At 40.0% G+C, this 22579-nt stretch overlaps 1 protein-coding gene across 4 annotated transcripts in view; it reads left to right on the top strand.

The window, feature by feature from the left end:
• The window catches only part of vps13b (vacuolar protein sorting 13 homolog B), a 977967-nt gene that overhangs the window by 637979 nt on the left and 317409 nt on the right, over positions 1-22579 (top strand). For 3 of the 4 annotated variants that reach the window (XR_015757055.1, XM_043687669.2, XM_043687667.2), the window contains exons 26-28: positions 13775-13946; positions 16031-16145; positions 21840-21981. Coding sequence is in view for 3 of the 4 variants with exons in the window: in XM_043687669.2 (XP_043543604.2) it covers positions 13775-13946; positions 16031-16145; positions 21840-21981 (429 nt within the window). In the remaining variant the exon portion in view is untranslated. Of the gene's footprint in view, positions 1-13774; positions 13947-16030; positions 16146-20444; positions 20512-21839; positions 21982-22579 lie in introns of all 4 variants that reach the window. The other variant, XM_043687671.2, reaches the window with a different exon arrangement.

Raw genomic sequence — 22579 nt, 5'->3', positions numbered from 1 at the left:
CTTGTGTATTATATTCACTGCTCCCAATGTGGCCTGCTCTACATTGGAGAAATGCAGACTGGGTGACTACTTTGCGTAACACCTCTGGTCTGTGTGCAAGTGTGACCTCGAACATCCCGAAGCTGTCCTGCTCACATGCCCACGTGTCTGTCCTTGGCATGCTCCAGTGTTCCAGTGAATCACAGCGCAAACTGGAGGAACAACATCTCATCCCCAGAGTCGGCACTTTACAGTCTTCTGGACTTAATAGGAATTCAACATCTTCAAATTGTGAACTCACTCCCATTTCTTCCCTTTCTTTTAACTTGTTATATTCTATTATCATGTCCTCTCTCCCCTCCCCTCATCCTAGTGGGACTTCTATCTTTTCAAGTCTGGCAGGAGATACACCATTATTCTGCCATTCTCACATTCTAGTCACTAATCTGAACTATCAATATCAATATCATCCACTATCCCACACCCCGTCCACTCAAAGTATGGCATAAATGCTGGCCCTTCCACACTTCATTTCAGCTCTGATGAAGGGTCATCTAAATTCGAAATGATAGCTTGCTCTTTCTCCATGGATGCATTCTGACCTGCTGTGATTGTTGTTTTCAATACAGATTCCAACATCTGTAGTAATTTTCTCCTTTAATTTCATTGTTTAGATGATGCATTTCTTATTATTTCTGTCAAAATGGACAATTTCATATTTTCCCACATTATACTTCACTTGCCAAATCCTTGTCCAATTTCTTGACCTAAACAAGTGGCATATCAGCATTGATCTGTTTTTGTGAAGCTGTTTAATAACTAATTAGGACAGTCTTTCCTCAAACATGACTTTAAAACCAGTATCTATCGGAAGAACTAGGTGATTGTGGTGCAAATTAAAGTTAGTTTGTAGCGTGGAAGTTTACAAAGGAGAAAGAACTTCTTAAGGCATAAGCTATAGCAGAACATAAGATTATGAGGAAGTCGTCAAAAAAAACAGGAAGGTTTTTGATCTGTTGTTTGGGACAGCAAAGGGAATAAGTTACCTCAGTGACTGAGTTTATTTTGTGAATCCTCCAAACTGTGAAATTGTTTTTTAGAACTTTGCAGCTTTTTAAAAAACTGAGAAAGTCTGTACCCGCAGTTGTGTGAGGGTTCAAATAAGAAACCTTCATAGTCCATAGGATTGGAGCTGAGAAGTGGTTCAGTCAAACCTACAGATCGGATAGCAATGAAGTTTCTCTGTATTTTGATTAACAATGGAGTTGTGGAGTTGATGGAGTTTTATTTTGTCATGTTTCAAAATGTGTTACATGTAAGTAGCTTGTTTAGTTTATTTTATGTTTTCTTTTGTGCAATAAGCTTGAATGTTTCTCCTGCAGAATGTGGGAGGTAAGGGTCACCACTAGTGTCCCTGCTGACTACATCTGCGGAAGTGCACCCAACTCCAGCTCTTTGAAAACTGTGTTAGGGAACTGGAGCTGGATGAACTTCGGATCATTCGGGAGGCAGAGGGTGTTATTGAGAGGAGTTACAGGGAGGTAGTCACTCCTCAGGTACAAGGAAAAGGCAGATGGGTTACAGTCAGGGGACGGATAGGGAACCGGCAGGCAGTGCAGGGATCCCCTGTGGCCATTCCCCTCAACAATAAGTGTACCATTTTGGATACTGTTGGGGGGGGGGGGGGGGAAACTTAGCAGGGGAAAGTAGTGTGGTACAGGGCTCTGGCACAGAGTCTGTCCCTGCTGCTCAGAAGGGAAGGGGGAAGAGGAGCAGAGCAGTAGTCATTGGGGACTCCATAGTTAGGGGGACAGATAGGAGGTTCTGTAGGGACGAGAGAGACTCACGGTTGGTGTGTTGCCTCCCAGGTGCCAGGGTTCGTGATGTCTCTGATTGTGTTTTTGGGATCCTCACCAACGACATAGGTAGGAAGAGAGATGGGGATTTAAGGCAGAAATTCAGGGAGCTAGGATGGAAGCTTAGAGTTAGGAAGAACAGAGTTGTTGTCTCTGGTTTGTTGCCCGTGCCACGTGCTAGTGAGGCAAGGAATAGGGAGAGAGAGGAGTTGAACACGTGGCTACAGGGATGGTGCGGGAGGGAGGGTTTTGGATTCTTGGATAATTGGGGCTCTTTCTGGGGTAGGTGGGTCCTCTACAAGCAGGATGGTCTTCATCTGAACCAGAGGGGTACCAATATCCTGGGGGGAGGGGTGGTAGAATTTGCTAAGACAATTGGCATGGGTTTAAACTAAGCCAGTAGGGGATTGGGAACCAAAATTGTAGTTCGAATATAGAAAAGGCTGAGAGTAGGGAGGTCCGAAATCAAGTTTCAGGGACGCAAGATGGCACTGGCAAACAAGAAGTTGGTTTGAAGTGTGTCTACTTCAACGCCAGGAGCATCCGGAATAAGGTGGGTGAACTTGCAGCATGGGTTGGTACCTGGGACTTTGATGTTGTGGCCATTTCGGAGACGTGTGTGTGTGTGTGTATACTCGTCAACTGACGTAGTATAGGCTGAGGTTAGAAACAGGAAAGGAAAGGTCACCCTGTTGGGAGTTTTCTATAGGCCTCCAAATAGTTCCAGAGATGTAGAGGAAAGCTTAGCAAAGATGATTCTCAATAGGAGTGAGAGAGACAGGGTAGTTGTCATGGGGGACTTTAACTTTCCAAATATTGACAGGGAACACTGTAGTACGAGTACTATAGATGGGTCAGTTTTTGTCTAGTGTGTACAGGAGGGCTTCCTAACACAGTATGTAGACAGGCCAACAAGGGGTGAAGTCACATTAGATTTGGTACTGGGTAATGAGCCCGGCCAGGTGTTAGACTTGGAAGTAGGTGAGCACTTTGGTGATAGTGATCACAATTCTGTTATGTTTGCTTCAGTGATAGAAAGGGATAGGTGTATACCACTGGGCAAGAGTTACATCTGGGGGAAAGGCAATTACGATGCGATTAGGCAAGATTTAGGAAGCAGAGGATGGGGAAGGAAACTGCAGGGGATGGGCACATTAGAAATGTGGAGCTTATTCAAGGAAAGGCTTCCTGTGTGCCCTAGATAAGTATGTACCTGTCAGGCAGGGAGGAAGCTGTAGAGCACAGGAGCTGTGGTTTACGAAGGAAGTGGAATCTCTGGTCAAGAGGAAGAAGAAGGCTTATGTTAGGATGCAATGTGAAGGCTCAGTTAGGGCGCTTGAGGGTTACAAGGTAGTCAGGAAAGACCTAAAGCGAGAGTTCAGAAGAGCCAGGAGGAGGCATGAGAAGTTGTTGGCGGATAGGATCAGGGTAAACCCTAAGGCTTTCTATAGGTATTTCAGGAATAAAAGGATGATGAGAGTAAGATTAGGGCCAATCAAGGATAGTAGTGGGAAGTTGTGTGTGGAGTCAGAGGAGATAGGGGAAGCACTTAATGAATATTTTGTTGTTGAGGAGAATACTGAGATACAGGCTACCAGACTAGGTGTGATTGAGGTTCACAAGGAAGAGGTATTAGAAATCCTGCAGAGTGTGAAAATAGATAAGTCCCCTCGGCTGGATGGGATTTATCCTAGGGTCCTCTGGGAAGCCAGGGAGGAGATTGCCGAGCCTTTGGCATTGATCGTTAAATCGCCATTGTCTACAGGAATAGTGCCGGAAGACTGGAGGACAGCAAATGTGGTTCCTCTGTTCAAGAAGGGGAGTAGAGATAACCCAGGTAATTATAGACCAGTGAGCCTTACTTCAGTTGGTAAAGTGTTGGAAAAGTTTATAAGAGATAGGCTTTATAATCATCTAGAAAAGAATAATTTGATTAGGGATAGTCAGCACGGTTTTGTGAAGGGTAGGTCGTGCCTCACAAACCTCATTGAGTTCTTTGAGAAGGTGACCAAACAGGTAGATGAGAGTAAACCGGTTGATATGGTGTATATGGATTTCTGCAAGGGATTCGATAAGGTTCCCCACAGAAGGCTATTGTACAAAATACGGAGGAATGGGATTGTGGGAGATATAGCAGTTTGGATTAGTAATTGGCTTGCTGAAAGAAGACAGAGGGTGGTGGTTGATGGGAAATGTTTATCCTGGAGTCTAGTGGTGTACCGCAAGGGTTGGTGTTGGGTCCACTGCTGTTCGTCATTTTTATAAACGACCTGGATGAGGGTGTAGAAGGGTGGGTTAGTAAATTTGCAGACGACAATAAGGTCGGCGGAGTTGTGGATAGTGATGAAGGATGTTGTAGGTTACAGAGAGACATAGATAAGCTGCAGAGCTGGGCTGAGAGGTGGCAAATGGAGTTTAATGCGGACAAGTGTGAGGTGATTCACTTTGGTCGGAGTAACCGGAATGCAAAGTACTGGGCTAATGGTAAGATTCTTGGTAGTGTAGATGAGCAGAGAGATCTCGATGTCCAGGTACACAGATCCTTGAAAGTGCCACCCAGGTTGACAGGGTTGTTAAGAAGGCATACAGTGTTTTAGCTTTTATTAATAGAGGGATCGAGTTCCGGAACTATGGGGTTATGCTATAGTTGTACAAAACTCTGGCGCGGCAGCACTTGGAGTATTGTGTACAGTTCTGGTCACCGCATTATAAGAAGGATGTGGAAGATTTGGAAAGAGTGCAGAGGAGATTCACTAGGATGTTGCCTGGTATGGAGGGAAAGTCTTACGAGGAAAGGCTGAGGGACTTGAGGCTGTTTTCGTTGGAGAGAAGAAGGTTGAGAGGTGACTTAATAGAGACATACAAGATAATCAGAGGTTTAGATAGGGTGGATAGGGAGAGCCTTTTACCAAGTATGGTGATGGCGAGCACGAGGGGGCATAGTTTTAAATTAAGGGGTGATAGATATAGGACAGATATCAGAGGTAGTTTCTTTACTCAGAGAGTAGTAAGGGTATGGAATATTTGCCTGCAACGGTAGTAGATTCGCCAACTTTAAGTACATTTAAGTCATCATTGGACAAGCATATGGACGTACATGGAATAGTGTAGGTGAGATGGGCTTCAGATTGGTATGACAGGTCAGCAAAACATCGAGGGCCGAAAGGCCTGTACTGCGCTGTAATGTTCTATGTTCAATGTAAACTTCTGTTGTATTGTTAAAACCAAATCTGGAGGCTCATATACTTCAGTGGAAGGTCATCACGTAAAAAAAAATGTTTTATCAAGCCACAGTTCAGTCTTGGCACTGAGTTGTTCAGCAGTAATGTTAGCTGGTATCATAACAGTGTTCTCCTCACAACTTACTTTCCTACCTATATTTAAGCCATTAGTGAATTTATTCACCATGGCTTTATTTTGTTCATCCAAGTCATCTTTTAAATATTGTGGAAGGTTGAGGCTTCAGCACTGATTTCTTGTGAACACCTCTTTTTAAATCATGCCATCCAGAAGATGAGTCAATTATCTCTACTGTCTTGGTCCTGTTAGCTCTCCAATCTTCTGTCCATGCCAATATGTCACCCTCTACAATCTTTTATTTCCCACAATAACCTTTGATGTGGTACATTATCAAATACCTTCTAGGAATCAAAGTATAGTACTTTCCACCTGTCCTCAGCACATGATATTTGCTCAAGGAACTCCAATATTTTAGTCAAGCATGATATCCCTTTAACCAAACCATGTTGACCGTACCGAATTATTTTGAACTTCTCTATATTTCCTGCTTTAATTATAGTTGGTTCTGATATAATGTGATAGTTACGTTCTTGTGTGATCTCGCGTTATAAAAAAATCACACTAATGTGGCCAGAATCAAGTTAAAATCAATTCGGGTAATGAAAGTTCGTGTTCTACAAATAATGGTCTAAATTCTTCAATTCCGTTAAAGCTAATTCACGTTGAAGAAACACATGTTGTAGCAGAATCGGCTGAACCTATAATAGCTTCTAATGTTTTCCCAATGCCAGATAATATGCTAACTGACCTGTAATTTCCTGCTTGTTTTGGTTGCCCTCACTTTTTGAATAAAGGATTTACACTTGACGTCTTCAAATCTAACAGCACATTGCTCCAGTCTAGGGAGTTTTCGAAAATTAAACGTAATGTAGCAACTGTCTCACTATCTACTTCTTTTAAGGCACTACAGCTTGAAAGGCATGCTCAATATTGCTTCCTGATTATTGCAATTTTCTTGAGCTTTTCTCTGGTTTCCATTCCCTGATGCAAAATACCCTTTTCATTTGTCTGCCATCATCTTATTTTTAAATAATGCCCAGACTCACTTTCGAAAGAACTAACACTCACTTATCAATTCCTTTCTGTTATAAATATTTGTAGAAACTCTTTCACTTTTTTTGTGGCCAGTTTTCTCTCATACCCTTAATTTTTCCCTTCTTAATAATCTTGTAGTCATTTTTTGGGCAGTGTATAAAAAATAACAATCTCTGATCTGCTATCCATTTTGTTCTTTAAGTTTGATACTATCCTAAATATTCCTTGTTGCCCATGGGTGGTGGGTGTGTCCGATGAATTGTTTTCCTTTCACATTGCAATGTATTTATCTTGTTTATTCTGAAATATTCCCTCAAGTGCCTTCCACTGCATTTCTGTTGACTTGACCCTTAACCTAGTTTGCCAGATCACTTTTGTTTTTGCAATGCTTCATAATTGTCCTTCCTTAAGTTTAAGGTACAAGTTTTGGATTCATTCCCAGGAACCCAAGTTCCTGGCACTGTGAGGCAGCAGTGCTAACCACTGAGCCACTGTGCTGTGTTAAAAGCCTGACTGTCAGGAGTGGTATTTATTTTCCAGATATGGGCATTGTTGGCACGGTCAACATTTATTGCCCTTCAAAAATTATTCATGAGATGCTTGAGGTGAGCTATATTCTTGAAACAAGCTATTTATGAGCTCTAAAAGGGATTTGAAAACTAATTTGCTTGTAGAAATGATTGTATGTTTTATACTGAGATGGTCAAATACTATATGGATCGCTGCAGTCCCTCTATAATTAGGGCTGCAAACAGAGTATATTGTTTGTGGAAGCAAAAACAGGAGTTGCTGGAAAAGCTCAGCAGGTCTGACAGCATCTGTGAAGAGAAATTGGAGTTAATATTTCTAGTCTGAGGAAGGTCAGAACTGAGGAAGCGTCAACGGACCTGAAACTTTAACTCTGATTTCTCTTTTCAGATTCTGCCAGACCTGCTGAGCTTTTCCAGCAACTTCTGTTTTTGTTTGATTTACAGCATCCACAGTTCTTTCGATTTTTTTTTATATTGTTTCTGAAACTGGGAGGCCAGATAGAATTATGGAGCAGGCAAAATACAAGATAATTTTGGATACATTTCTAAATCTTTGGCAAATGGGGTGCATGAATCGTATTACTGTTGATTAAACAATGGTTGTCTGCACATTTCCAGTAGATACATCTCAGAACAGATTATAGACATGAATATTGGATTCCGATCCAGCTATTAAAAATATTTCAATTTTGTTTTCAAGTAAGCTTGTAATCAGTTATCCACTAGAGGGAACTGTTTAAAGTCTGCAAAATGAAGTAGTGCAGCAGAGTTGTGGCCATTATTTTAATATAGGCTTGAACCTGTTTTGAAAACAGTTTGAAATATAGTTATCGGTTTAGAGGAAATGACAATTATCGAGAATAAATTATCAGTTTTCCAAATTTAAAGTAGTGTATTTCCTTTGAGATTGATTCAATTCCAAATTTCTTGAGGTGTTGAAAGGGTTAGAAAACTTATGGGTGATCTTCAATTCGAGGGTTACTTAAAATTTCCCGTAGGAGCATGGGACTTATGAGCAAGATGAGACCATTCAAACAGACCATGGCTGATCTGGTTGTGATCTCAACCTCATATCTTGTCTGTTCTCCAATGGCCCTGACTTCCTTGTCCATCAACTCCAGAACCATTGAGAATCTTTGGGTTTGATCACAATAGACGTCGGCAATAGGAAAGAGTATGGAGCATGAATCTGTTGTAAAGAACATTAATATCTGTGGAATTCCAAATTTTCTGCCTGGTTCCTGTTTATGGTTGACCTCAGTAAATCGACTGCAAGATACCGATACATTAAAACTTGTAGACTCTTAATTCATACTCGTTCATATTTATCTAGGGACAGTACAGAATATTTCAGTTGTACTTAAGTGCAAATATTAGGCACAAAATGAGGGGTTCATTTTTGTCCATTTTTTAGTTTTTATGATGTTTATAGAAGAACAACAGCTTGAATTTATACACTGTACTTTGTCAGCTGGGAATGCGACCAGAGTAATGATGGATGCCAAAGTAGATCTAGAAGGCTAGGTAGTTTGTGATTATATTTGGTCCAAGCATTGACAAAATAACTAAGTTCAATAAGGCAAATGAGGGCAACTGCCCTTGATATCAAGGCAGCAATTGACTGTGTGTGGCATAAAGGAGATTTTGCAGAATTGGAGTCAATAGGAATCAGGGCAAAACTCTGCCCTGGTTAGTCATATTTAGCACAAAGATGGTTCTATAGGGAGAATAATCAGGCACAACATAACACTGCAGTTGGTATGTAGGGTGGTGTCTTTGGCCCAAACATACTGAAACATATGTCCTACTGCAGCAAGATCTGGACAGCATCCAGATTTTGGTTGTTAAGTGCCAATCAATATCCATCTACAATAAGAAACAATCCAACCATTTACCCATGACAATCGATCACATTGATATTGGTGAATCCCCTACTCTCAACATCCTGACAAGAAACTGAACTGCACCAGCCTATAAATATTATGACAATAAAAGCATGTCATATGCTAGGAATTCAGTGGCATACAACTCCCGTCTTGACTCTCCAAACTCTGTCTACCATCTATAAGATAGCATTGAAATGGAATACTGTCCAGTTTCCTGTTTGCATGCAGTTCCAACATTACTCGAGAAGATCCATGCATGGTGGATAATACAGCCATTTGATTAATACTCCATTTAACACCTTTAACTTTCATTCCCTCCACTACCAATGCATATTGGCATTTACTTGTGTGTGGTTGAACCATCTACAAGATGTTCCTCAATATCTCTGCAAGGCTCCTTTTAACAGCACCTTCCAAACCAACAACCTCTACTGCCGAGAATAGCAAGTCAATTGGGTGTTTCGGAACACCATCACCTGCAAATTCCCCTCAAGGCCACACACCACATGACTTGTTGCTTGGTCAAAATCCTCTAACTGTTTTCCCGACAGTACTGTGAGTCTTTCTATTCAATTTGGAGTGCAGTGCTTCAAGAAAGCAATTTATCACCTTCTCAAGAACAATTAGAGATTGACGATGAATGCTGGCCTCAGTGTCTACATCCCATGAATGCTTGAAATGAATGATAGCAAGTGACTGAAAGAATCATTAATCTGAAAAGTATATGCTGTTCGAGTGCTCCAGTATCAGTGAAGATTAGTCACTGTTGTAGTGTAAAAAACGATGGCATCAAATTTCCACCCTATAAGCTCTCACCCTTTCATGTGGCCTCTTGTGACTGCTCTGCACCATCTTGGACATGCTACATGGTTGAAATAAAAATAGACTTTCCACAATCTACATCATCAAGCAATGTTGCCATGAGAACATTAATAACTCTTTTCCACAATTTACGTTCATGTCACTTTTGAACAAAATTTAAAGCATAGAACAGGCCACTGGCTTATTGGAGGAGAAAGTGAGGTCTGCAGATGCTGGAGATCAGAGCTGGAAATTTTTTTTTGTTTGGGACAGGACGGGGTCAAGGTACGCAGAGATGAGTTCGGTGGGGCAGGAGCAGGCGGAGACAATGGGTCGGCCGGGGCAGTCAGGTTTGTGGATTTTGGGCAGGAGGTAGAAGCGGGAGGTGCGGGGTTGTGGGACTATGAGGTTGGATTCCTGAAGAAGGGCTTATGCCCGAAACGTCGATTCTCCTGTTCCCTGGATGCTGCCTGACCTGCTGCGCTTTTCCAGCAACACATTTCCAGCACTGGCTTATTGGGTCAAGCAGGATCCATGGAGAAAGAGAGCAAGCTAACGTTTTGAGTCTCGATAGTCATCTAGACTCGAAGTGTTAGCGTGCTCTCTCCGTGAATGCAGTCTGACCCACTATGAGTCCAGCATTGGTTGTTTTCAGTACAGATTCCAGCATCTGCAGTAAATTGCTCCCTACATTGATTTATTGGCCTGTATTGGTGTTTCTACACCATATGAACGTCTTCTCTCTTTTTTATCTAACTAACTCGATTTGCATTACCTTTAATTCTTTTCTTCCTTCATTTTATCTGTCTGAATTATCTGAACACAAGATTTGGAAAATTACTAAAGACGTATCAAGTTTAGATTTTGGGGGGATTATCAGATGCAAATGCCACTGTGTGAGATTTATTGGTTTGCTATTTTAATGGATACATTGATCCATGAAAACTACTTGGGACGTTAAAGTCATGAAAGACTTAGGATGGTGATTATCGCAAACCAAATACAGCTTGAATAAAGTTTCTTCAGTTTGAAATTCATTAACCTGCAATGATCCATCCATTTTGGTAGGAATATTTGTTCGCTGTCTGATAAACAAAAATCTAGGAAGAATGATTTGGGGCTCTGCCCCCACTTGTAGGATGTGAAAAGCAATTATAAGTGTTGAGACCATGGATCTCGCTGCCTTAGTTAGTTCCCACTAAAGGATTAAGAGATTGTTTTGTGTGTAGAGGGTTTCCTTCAGAACAAATTCCCAATAAATTCACTATTCTTAGAACAAACTCAATTCTCTCTCCCTTCCTCCCCCCTTTCCCCTTGGAATCTATCTGTCTAGCCTGGGAGTTGACATTTATAGGCTGGTAGATATTTCTTTAGTTCTTTGTTAAGTCTGAACTGTTGTGACAAGCTTTCATTGCATAAGCACTGTATAAATCTTGTCATAAGAGATGTGTGCTTTTCCTCAGTGTATGAATGGTAATGACATTGAAACCAGTAGGTGTGTGGAAGAGATCCTGCATTCAGAGTGGGATAATAAACTATGATAATACACTTCAGCAGTGGACATCTACTTTTGGCTTCAGCAGCTTATTTTTCCTTGATGCAGGCAGTGGAAAAACCTGATGACACCAATTCATGAAATTTTGATTGGATGTTTTCATTTTCTAAAGAAAATAAATTTTCTCAAAGACTGGATGGTTGTTTCTTACAGTAAGATAGTTCAGAGTGGCTCATTGTGTTTCTTGTACAAAGTCATGGAAATATGGTCAGGTGAGCAGCTGCTGTCTTGCAGTGGCCTGACGAATTTTGGAAAATTAGCCTCAGCTATTATAGATTCATTGCGTGCATTGGTATATTTACAAAACATTAGTTCAACCACTTTGTAATGACTAAAGAATAAATATTTTTCGACATTGCAGAGCATTGTTAATGAGCAATTTTCTTTTTTGCATTGTGAGATGTGAGTGGTCCTGGCAGAGGCAGAATTTATTGACCATCTTTAATTATACTTGATAATGTGGAGGTGAACCACTTCACAGCAGGGTCTTGCTACATCATGGCACTGTTTGGATGCAATTTCCAGGATTTTGCCCCTTTTACTGAGATGAGGATTAAGGAGCAAATTTATTTATGTTCCCAAATCTGTATATTCCTGTACTCCCACTGGAATTGTGTCCTTTAAAGTTTGTGAGAAGATTTGTAGCTCGGGTGCTCGTTGTTGTGGTTCTGTTCGCCCAGGAATTTGTGTTGCAGATGTTTCGTCCCCTGTCTAGGTGACATCCTCAGTGCTTGGGAGCGCTTCTGTGATGTTTCCTCTGGCATTTATAGTGATTTGTATCTGCTGCTTCCGGTTGTCAGTTCCAGCTGTCCGCTGCAGTGGCCGGTATATTGGGTCCAGGTCGATGTGCTTGTTGATTGAATCTGTGGATGAATGCCATGCCTCTAGGAATTCCCTGGCTGTTCTCTGTTTGGCTTGTCCTATAATAGTAGTGTTGTCCCAGTTGAACTCATGTTGCTTGTCATCTGAATGTGTGGCTACTAAGGATAGCTGGTCGTGTCATTTCGTGGCTAGTTGGTCAGCGAACAGAACCATAACAATTGTGTCCTTTATTTTGTTTCATCTTTCCTCATTCTTTTCAATAAAATGTACCACTGCACATTTCTCTGCATTAAATTTAATCTGCCATGTGTCCTCCCATTTCCACCAGACCACTTGAAGTCTGTCACTATCATGTGTAGCTGACAGCTTAGTGTCATCTGCAAATTTTGAAACTGTACCCTTAATATTATGGCTCACAGAGACAGTGTACTGGAAATCAGGCCTCATTGTTACCAGTGTAGTCATAAAAGTTAACAATTTTATAAAGTATGCTAAGTTCCTCAATTTACTTGACTTTCAGATCCAAGTTGATAGAAATCATGGACCAGGTTTCTGTACTGAACAAAAATTGCTATTTATTAAAAATAATTAGAGGGAAATACTTACAAACCATTGGTACATGATACTATTGATTAAAACTTGCACATGTGCGTGCGTGCGCGTGCACGCACACACACACTCACTCACTCACTCACACACTCTCTTTTGGGCAGAGGGAAAAAGAAACTGGAAAGATAATTCGGTTGTCGCTGTTCCTGGGTTCTGTTGTTGAGATGATCTTTATGACACTTCTGCGGATCAGTACATTGCTTCAGGGAGGAAAAATTGAGGACTGCAGATGCTAGAGATCAGTTGAAAAGTGTGATGCTGGAAAAGCACAGCTGGTCAGGGAGCATCCGAGGAGCAGGAGAGTCGACGTTTTGAGCATGAGCTCTTCATCAGGAATTCTTTTGTTATTGCTTCAGTCCTTTTTCTCTGGATACTTCTACTGATTGGTGGGTGACACAAGGTGGATGTTATATTTACAAAAAGTCTCTGGCCTATTAGTTTAAAATCTCAGCTTACAAAACATTGCAAGAAAGGAAAACTGGTTTTCTTCAGCTTTACAGTGAGGCTTGATTGCAGAGAATAGACATTGTTCCTGAGCTGGGGAAAAATTGAACATACCTCTCTCTGTAACTTGTTCCTAGCTCCAAACTGATCAATAAAGTAAGTACCAGTTATGGATGTTGGCAGGCAAAAAGGTCTCTTTCATTGATAATGGCCAGTAGTCCATAGACCAGTCAAATGATTGTTTACACAATGTTTTGCATGGTTTTCAAAACTGCAGCCATTATTTCAAGCACCAGTTTCAAAACAGCACTTTCTTATTTTAGTCCCCAGATCAAAAAAAAAACTCAAAATTAACCAATTTCAATCTCTACAATATCTGTCATGAAAACCTATAGTCCCAGTACCAATCTCTGATAGACCCCACTCAATGCCTTTCTCTAGCCTGAGGAAAAAAAACAATTCTCTCATCACTACTTTCTGGATTCCTCTCACTCAACCAATTTCATCTCCAGGCAGCTACTTTCCTGTTAATTCATGGGTTAAACCCATAAAAATAAATGATTGTCTAATCATTATCCCATTGACTTTTATTGAGGTTTTACTGTATGCAAATTGACTGAATTGTTTCCTACATTAAAACAGTGGCTACTATTCAATTAGCTGTAAAGTGCTTTGGGATGTTCTGAGGTCATGAGAAATTCTATAGAAAAGTTAGTCTTCTCCTGCTTTTAAACAGATTTGGTAGAAACTGAAGCTGCCAAATTTATAACTTTATTCTTCCTCACTTAAATGCATTCTGATGTAATGCACTATTATTTCTCTTTGGGTTCCATCTGTGGGTATCTCTAAGTCTTGGAAACTTGTGGTTTAGTTGTGGATAGTATTTGGAAGTGTCATATATGATTATTTCATCCTACAGCTGTAGTACAAATTGTTGTGTTTGAATGTTTTCCATAGGGCGATTCAGTCCAAATGGTGGATGAAAGCCCCTTCGCTGACTCGTCCACACTGGAACAGAAAACTACTAATATTGGTGGAACGACAGGATGTATCAGTTTATGGATGCAGTGGATGTTGCCTAAAGTTACTGTTAACTTGTTTGCTCAGGAACCAAGCAGTAAAGGCACAGGTGAGAAATATAAATTACTGCATCTATGAATGGGGAATGAATAATCCCCTAACCCCATTATAAGTACCCTTTCCAAAGGAATTCCACTTTCTCACAGAAATGTAAGTATTAAAACTGTGAACATGTGATCAGTGTCCTTAAAGGCAGTTTTTAGCAATAAGGGTGACAGTGAATTGGCAGGCTCTTTTACTGCTTGGGTGGCTTTCTTTCTCAATAATCTCAGAATACTTTAACAAGTTCCAACGCTGATAGGACATAATGTTTTTGCCTGGCTCCTCTCTATGGTAGCGTCTGTATCTTACTTGGAAGAGGAGAAGCTCAGTGAAGTTCAAGTGTCTGTTCACAGGGAGAAAAACTAAAGAAACACTATGACTGCTGTAAACATATTGAGCAACATTAGAAAATATCTGGGAACAAATAATCCTTCTTTGTGTCATTCAGGAAATGATGCATTATTAAATGTTTTCAAATTCGGCCAGTGGAAGGAAGGAGATATTTTCTGAATGTAGATGTATAATTGGGACATTTTCCAAGGATATTCAACATATACTATTTTGTATTAAAATTCCAAGCATACAAAATGGACAGGCAGGTAAAGATCAGATGATCCATCACATACAAAAGGGTCAGAAGTCAAACGACACCAGGTTATAGTCCAACACGTTTATTTGAAATCAAAAGCTTTCAGATGCTGCTCCTTTGTCAGGTCTACCCCAGTCTAACACTGGCACCTCCCCATCATATAATAATTGGAGCATCATAACTAGATGTTTCTTTCCTTCCAGGAGAAAGTGAGGTCTGCAGATGCTGGAGATCAAAGTTGAAACTTTATTGCTGGAACAGCACAGCAGGTCAGGCAGCATCCAGGGAACAGGAGATTCGACGTTTCGGGCACAGGCCCTTCTTCAGGAATGACATTCCTGAAGAAGGGCCTGTGCCCGAAACGTCGAATCTCCTGTTCCCTGCATGCTGCCTGACCTGCTGTGCTGTTCCAGCAATAAAGTTTCTTTCCTTCCACCCTCCTTGCTTCTATGTCCTGCATAAGTTGGTCTATATAATCTCCTGTGAAAAGACAAAAGCATTAGGATGCTTAAAGTAACAAACATATTTGGGTATATTCTTCTCCAACCCTCTCAAATTATCAACACTACTTCAGGAGATCACATGGCGTCAATATTCTCCATAATATTCTAAGCTGCTTTGTTCTGTTGACTTTATCTGGCAATCATTTATTTCAGAAATGGGTTATAATTGATTAAAAAGCCTTAATGTTTTGGATAAACCTTCAAAATCTATTGCCATTTTCAGCAGAAACTGCTTTTGTGCATGTTCATTCATTGGTGTCACCTTTTTCCCAGTATGCTGCATTCCATGCATCTGACCTCAATGGAGTTTAAAAAGATGACATGAGATCTCATTGAAACTTATGGAATACTGAGAGGCATGTATAGAGAGCACATTGGGAAGATATTTCCACGTAAGGCCTGAAGGTTACAGCCTTAGGGTGAAGGTGAGGTGTGAACTGAGTTGAGGAGGAATTTCTTCAGCTAGAGGTTGGTGAATCTGTGGAATTCATTGCCACAGAAGGCTGTGGAAGCCAAGTCATTAACTGCATTTAAATCAGGGATAGATAGGTTCTTGATTAGCAAGCGGATCCAGTGTTACTGGCAGAAAGCAGGGGAATGGGTAGGATGAACATATCAAATGAGGAGGAGACTCGATTGGCCAAATGGCCTAATTGTATTCCTATATTTTATGGATCTCCATCTCTGCCTGACCTGTGTTGCCCTAACACATTCCACACCGGTCAATTGTACCCAATCCATTATAGCTGCAATCCGTTTTCCCCTCTGCTGAGCATGAAGAATCACAAAGACAAAATTCCTAGAGTGGAATCTCTGCTTCTTAAAAATCTGTTGCCTTTATGTGTTTTTGGAACTTTGCATCATGTTGAAACAGTGTTTTAATTCTTCAGACCCCTGGTAGATGTCCAGCTAATTAATATCTCACTAATCTTTTTAAAGGTTATTTCTGAAACTTTGTAACTTTTTTCAGTTAATAAATTTCTTCAATTACAATTTCAGGTATTTGTGTTGTTGGTGAACTTGAGGACTTGAGTGCTTCAGTTGATATCCAAGATGTTTACACAAAGGTGAAGTGCAAAATAGGCAGCTTCAATATTGATCACTACAGGAGCAGGTAAAATAATTATGTCCTTAATGTGTATACTGTCATTTTGTGGAATGAGTAAAGTGAAAATATTCACTTTTAGTGATGCATCGATAAAAGTATTTTATCCAAAATACAATTTGAATGTACAAGCATATGAATCAAAACCAGTATTAGGTCAGTAAGCCTCTTGGGCCTATTCCACATTCAATAAGGTCAAGATTGATTTGATTACTCCATATTCCTGCCAGCCCTTTATATCCTTTCACTTCGTTGCTTATCAGAAACCCGATCAGAAATATTCAAAGACTCTGCTTCCACTACCTGTTGAGGAGGAGAGTTCCAAAGTCATGGTCCCTGAGAAAAATACTATTTTCATCTCTATCATAAAAGGCTCACTTCTTATTTTTAAATAGTGACCCAGTTCGAGATTTCCCTCAAGAAGAAGCATGTACCCTATTAAGTCCTCTCAATATCTTACTTGTTTCAATCTCTTAATTCGCCTAATGATAACACTCCATTCCAGGATTTAGTCCAGTAAACGTTCTCTGAACTGCATTTAGTGCCTTTATATCCTTAAAGCAAAAGGACCGGTAAAATGCACAGTCATCCAAATATGCTCTCAGTGATGCCCTGCATAACTGAAGTTTAATTTCCCCACTTTTGAAATCAATTCCTCTCACAGTAAACATTCTATTTGCTGACCTAAGTTCTTGCTTTACCTCCATGATAGTCTGTTGTAATTCACGCACTCATACTGCCAGATCCCTCTGTATTGCTTAACTCGTTGACCTCACATCATTCATATAATCATCCTTCTTTCTCATGGAGTTTGTAATATGATGCCTTCTTAGGTTGGCGCAATATCTGCCTCGATGAAGTCACGCAGGGTGAATATCCTCTTACCCCTGAAATGGTATTCATGGCCTGATCACCTGTGGAGTTACAAAAGTGCTCTTTGTCTGGGATGCAGGCACAGATACAGTCCATTGACATGTATGATCTTGATAACAGGCCTTGTATCAAGTAACAGTTACAGGAAGATGAGTTGCTTGGAGGCTGAAAACTTAATTGACCATGTTAGCCTGTTGCTTACTGCAAAGCCTACTCTGTGCTCGCGATAGTTTTCAGTGCTCATTCCATGCTAGTAGAAGATGCAAATATGCTCACAAATTGAGCCTGCATCAGCTAATATAATTTCTTGTAGAGTAGCATTGTCAGCACTGAATGTGTATATCTGACACATGAGCATGGTGCCTTGCGTACACTTGCTATGGAAACTAGACATTGTTCACATCAGAGTTCATAGTCCTCATATTCCAGCTTCTGAGCTGAAAGACAATTTGTTCTTGTTTGCTTTGTCAGCCATGCATTATTTTAGGAGCTGCAGACTTGTCCAGCATCTGTATTCCCTACTGCTCTCAACCTTCTAGCCTGGTTTCCTGATTGGGTCCTGGTTGGTTGTAGGAAATTGCTAACCAGCTAATCCAAGAGAAACACCAACTGACATTCTCCTTGTGTCTGTGTAGGTTTCCTCCAGCTTCCTCCCACAATCCAAAAAGATGTGCAGTTCAGGTGAATTGACCATGCTAAATTGCCCATAGTGTTAGGTGCATTAGTCAAGAATAAATATAGGGTAGGGGAATGGGTTTTGGTAGGTTAATATTTGGAAGGTCGGTGTGGACTTGTTGGGCCGAAGGGCCTGTTTCCATACTGTAGGGAATCTAATCTAATCTTAACTGACTCATGGGACTCCAAGCCACATTTTGTGTCAGATTTCTGTGCCTTTAACTCTTGATTCTTTATTAATTCATTCTTGGAATGTGGGTGTCATGGGCTCAGCCAGCATTTATTTCTCATCTATAGTTGCCCTTGAGAAAATGTTGGTGAGCTACCCACTCTTGAAGCCACTGTATTTATGTGGCTAGTCCAGTTCAGTTTCAGGCCAGTGGTGAACCCCAGGATGTTGATAGTTAAGTCCAGGGTGAAACAATATCAAAACTTAACTTTATAACGGCACAACATCTTGCTTCATTTCTCGTGCAAATATAAAACAAAACATGAAAAATAATTCTGTTTCAAATCCTTACTATGAAAAAATAGTTTTAATAAAATGTTTATATCTTATACCTTCAGAGTACTTAAGTGGAGTAATAGAAAGGATGACATTCAGGAAATATGGGTATGGAAACAGTTTAGGAATAGATATAAAGTGATAAATTACTTGTGGGAGTTCTGTCTAAATCATCTAGCAGTGACCACGTGATAGGGTGTAATGTAAAGGAAGAAGCAATGGAAGCTTGTAAATGTAGGTTTGCTCACTGAGCTGGAAGGTTCATTTTCAGATGTTTCATCATCATACTAGGTAACATCTTTAGTGAGCCTCCAGATGAAGTACTAGTGGTGTAGCGCGCTTTCTATTTATATGCTTGGGTTTTCTTGGGTTGGTGAAATGGTATGTTGGATCTTTTGTCACCGTAGAGAATACAAGTAAGATCCCAGAAGCAGGGATACATCAGGAAATTGATGGGGAGGAGGAACTCAGGAAAATTAAAATCACTGCAGGAATGGGGCTGAGAAATTGTTGGAGCTGTTGGCAGACATGTGCTCGGGTCCTCATAGAGTTTGTCCTCGAGTTTTAAAATAAATGGCTAGTAAGATAGTTGATGCATTGGTTTTTAATTTTCCTCACTCCCTAGGATGGGGTAAGGTTTCATGAGACTGGAAGAAGGCAAATGCTGTTCCTTTACTCAGAAAGGGAGGGAGTCCCAAAGCAGGAAACTACAGGCCAATTCGCTTAACATCTATCAGAGGGAAAATATTAGAAGCAATAATTAAAGAGGTTATAGCAGGACACTTGAATCAATTCAGGGTAATCTAATAGAGCCAACATGGTTTTCTGAAAGGGAAGTCATGTTTTTCCAATCTCCTGCAGTTCTATGAGGAGGTCATTCATGCTGGGGAATGGGGTGAATGCACTGTACCCAGATTTCCAGAAGACATCTAATGAAGTGCCATTTCAAAGGTTATTGCAGAAAACAAAATCTCATAGTGTATAGGCAAAAATAAACAATTGGCTTGCTAGTAGGAAGTGGGCAGTAATGGCAATGTCATTGGAATAGTAATCCAGAACACCAGGCTAATGCTGTGAGGACATGGGTTTGAACCTCACCATGGCCAACCAATAGTGAAATTTAAATTCAATTTAAAAAGAAAATCTGGAATTGAAAAGCTAAACTAAGGGTGATCATGTAACCATTTCTGATGTTACCAGTTTCGATGTTTCCTCATGAGACAGAATCTTGAGAGTCGCCCATTTAAAATTGAATTGGCTTAAGAGCAGGCTCAAGAGGCCAAATGGCCTTTTGTTCTTTGTTCATATGTGTGTATGTACAGTAAATAACTCAACAATCCTTTTCTCTTCAAACTTGGGTTCTGCCCTCACCAGCACTCTGGTAGCTAATCAGAGATCAGTCCCTTTGTCCAACTGGTGCAATAACATCTGCTGTAGGTCTTATTCTCCCAAATCCCTCATTCTGACTGTCTGACTGAGCCTGGGCAGGAGCATGATCACTTGTCTCCTCTATTCTATGCAGGTGTTCAAACTTGCACCTCACTTACAAAGCGAGTGCCTGTCTCCATAACAATTGCAGATTGCCTGGGTTTTATAGTTGGGGCAGGTTTACTATGAAGTCACGCTGGCTTGTTTCAGCAGATTTAGTAAGACATTACATTTCTCTCCCCCATTTTGTACTGGATCAAATGATATGGTTTAAAACATAACTTGTCTTCTAATGTCCAGCGGTCATAACAATGGAAGAAAAAGGACCTAACGTATTCTTGAATGGGAGCCCAATATGCTTGGTCCAGCTGTTCCAAATACTCTTAACCCCGTTTGATTGGCCTGGATTTGACTCCCAAATGCAATCTCACAAAACACATCTGTTGATGTCATAGTCTAGATACGGCTGGAATGATAACTCATGTTTGCTCAGAAAATATAGTTTTGAAACAGTTACATTTTTTTTGCAGCATGAACACATTCATTCTAATTGTGTGACTAAAATAATAAATGTTTCTAAACATTAGAAATCTGTGGAAAATCTGTCGAAGTGATGATGCTAGTTTATTAATAAAAATAAGAAACCTTGTATGAAAGTTAGATTGACTTACGGGAATTGCCATGATATGTCCGTCTTTTGGCATGATAAAAAAAAATGCTTATTTAATTTTAGGGGAGTATGTGTTCGGTGTAGTTTTCAAATTGTATAAGTCTATAAAAATCACACAATTACTTAGACTAGACAAGGCAGGCATTCTGTTTTCCAGGCCAGGTGAAGGCTGGCACACAGGACAATTTGATGGACTGCTTCTACAATGCAAAGAAAAACCTGGGGTGAGACTCTCATAGTGAATAAGTCATGGCAGATTTCTAAATCTTCACGTTGAATTATGAATTTCTTCTAGTTTTTGATACAGAATGTGAAGACAATGGTTACAAGGACTGAGCAATTTCATAGGGATCGTGGTTAGATTTGAAACTTTCACATGATTCGCAATAGTGACTGTGCTTTGTTGCAAAGAAAATCAAGCAAAACTTTCAAATATCCATCTGTCATGATTATTGAACAAAATGTCCTCATGAGGCTCATTGGATGAGATTTTTCTTACTTTGACTTTTTTCCATCATCTGAAGAGTGTTTGATTGCCTTAGCCTCGGAATCTCAATTAGAATTTCAAACTTTAATGTCTTTAATGATTCCCTTTTAAAACCTAGTTATTATGGATAGAAATTCAACCTCTCTTGAAATATTACTTTATTTTAAAGTTTGAATGGCAAAAAGACAAAATGGCCAGTTTGATTCTAAACAGATGCCTGCCACATGATCTGCAAAAGTTACCCTTCATAACTAAAAGTTGTGGTTTAAAATAACTGATGGAACTAAATAGTTAATTCTAGTACATATTCCAAAGCAAAACTTGAACGATTTTAGAATCCACAGCTCAATCAGTTTATAGACCTTCTTCTAAACCTCCTGCTGTGAAAGAAATCATTTCTGATTATGCATTCTTAATTACAATTAACAACTGTATTAACCTGGCCTGGAGTATTGTGTCTTCTTAGTAAGTCACACTATTTAACTTGTAAAAGTGTGCATCTTGAAAGGCAGCCTTTTTCTCAAGTTCGTTCTTGTAACCATGTTTTCTCATCTCTAATGGTGCTTACTGCTTATATTCCAAATCAAATAAATTTTACTTTCTACTTCCTGTTGAGTTTAAATTGGTATGTAAGGCCAACAGGAAATCTGTAAATTTCTTTTTCACATTTTGCCCATAGTTATGTGTTCCATATTGCAAACTCCTAATTCCAAAATCAAAACATGATTCAAATGTCATCTGAGTAACAGCTTTGTCAATAAATACAGCAGTAGAATTTCACAGTTTTTGTCACTGTAATAATTTACTGTTGAGCAAAGTTACTCAGAATTTGATTAACTACTGGCCTCCACAGCTCTTTGGACAAACAGGCCCAGTATAGTATTCGTCACATGGTATATGGAACACATAACATGAGATCACGCAGATGATTGCACTTTGTAGCTGCATTCAGCTGCAAAACCTTCAGTATAATCAACAAATGTTTTGCTTATGGCCTTTTTATTGCTTCCACCCCCCACCCCAACCCCCACTGTCTGTCCTATCGCTCTTGTCCATCACCTCAAGCCTTGGAAAAGGCCCATGGTCTCTGGGGCATTTCGGAGGTGTTGTACTTTCTTGTACTGACAAGCTGAACAGACGCACTTTGTTGGTTCGACCCCTCAGCAAGCAAGATCCTTTCAGTCATTTCTCTGGCTTCTTTCCTCCTGTAAGAAATAAGTTAAATTACTATTACTGATTTAATCTTTTTAAAAACATTTTATCTTTTTAAGTTTGCTCCATATTGAAGGTACACGTGATCAATTGATAAATTGCTTCCTTGAGTAGAACCACAACCTTGCTTTGTTAGCAGGCACAATCACAAAAAGGTTTCAGCTACCACAATGATACTATTCAAATCTGCCAGAAATGAAAGGAACATTTACATCTACATTTCATTTTCACATTGTCAGGATGTCCCAAAGTATTCTGCAGCCAATGAAGTACTTTTGAATTATAGTCACAGTCATGGTTTGGGAAGTGTAGTAGCCAATTTGTGCACAGCAAAGCCCAGAAATAGCAAGGTGATAGTAACCTAGTAATCTGGGTCAGTGATGATGTTTGAGAGATAAATATTGGCCATGATATCAGAGAGAATTCTCTGATTCTTTTTGGAAATATTAACATAGAACATTTCATGCAGCCAGCAAGAGCTAACGGAGTCTCAGTTTAGTGTCACATCTGGAAGACTAGATTGTTAACTTCAATCAAATCTCATGTAGCTAAGGCTAACACAATGACTGAATGGAGATGTATAGACACACCAG

Source organism: Chiloscyllium plagiosum, unplaced genomic scaffold, assembly GCF_037043375.1.
Source record: "Chiloscyllium plagiosum isolate Xiang-an unplaced genomic scaffold, Cpla_swu_hap1 HiC_scaffold_4, whole genome shotgun sequence".
NCBI classification, from domain to species: domain Eukaryota; kingdom Metazoa; phylum Chordata; class Chondrichthyes; order Orectolobiformes; family Hemiscylliidae; genus Chiloscyllium; species Chiloscyllium plagiosum.
The sequence above is the reverse complement of the archived record's forward strand: the minus strand, read 5'-3'. Positions and strand labels throughout refer to the sequence as shown.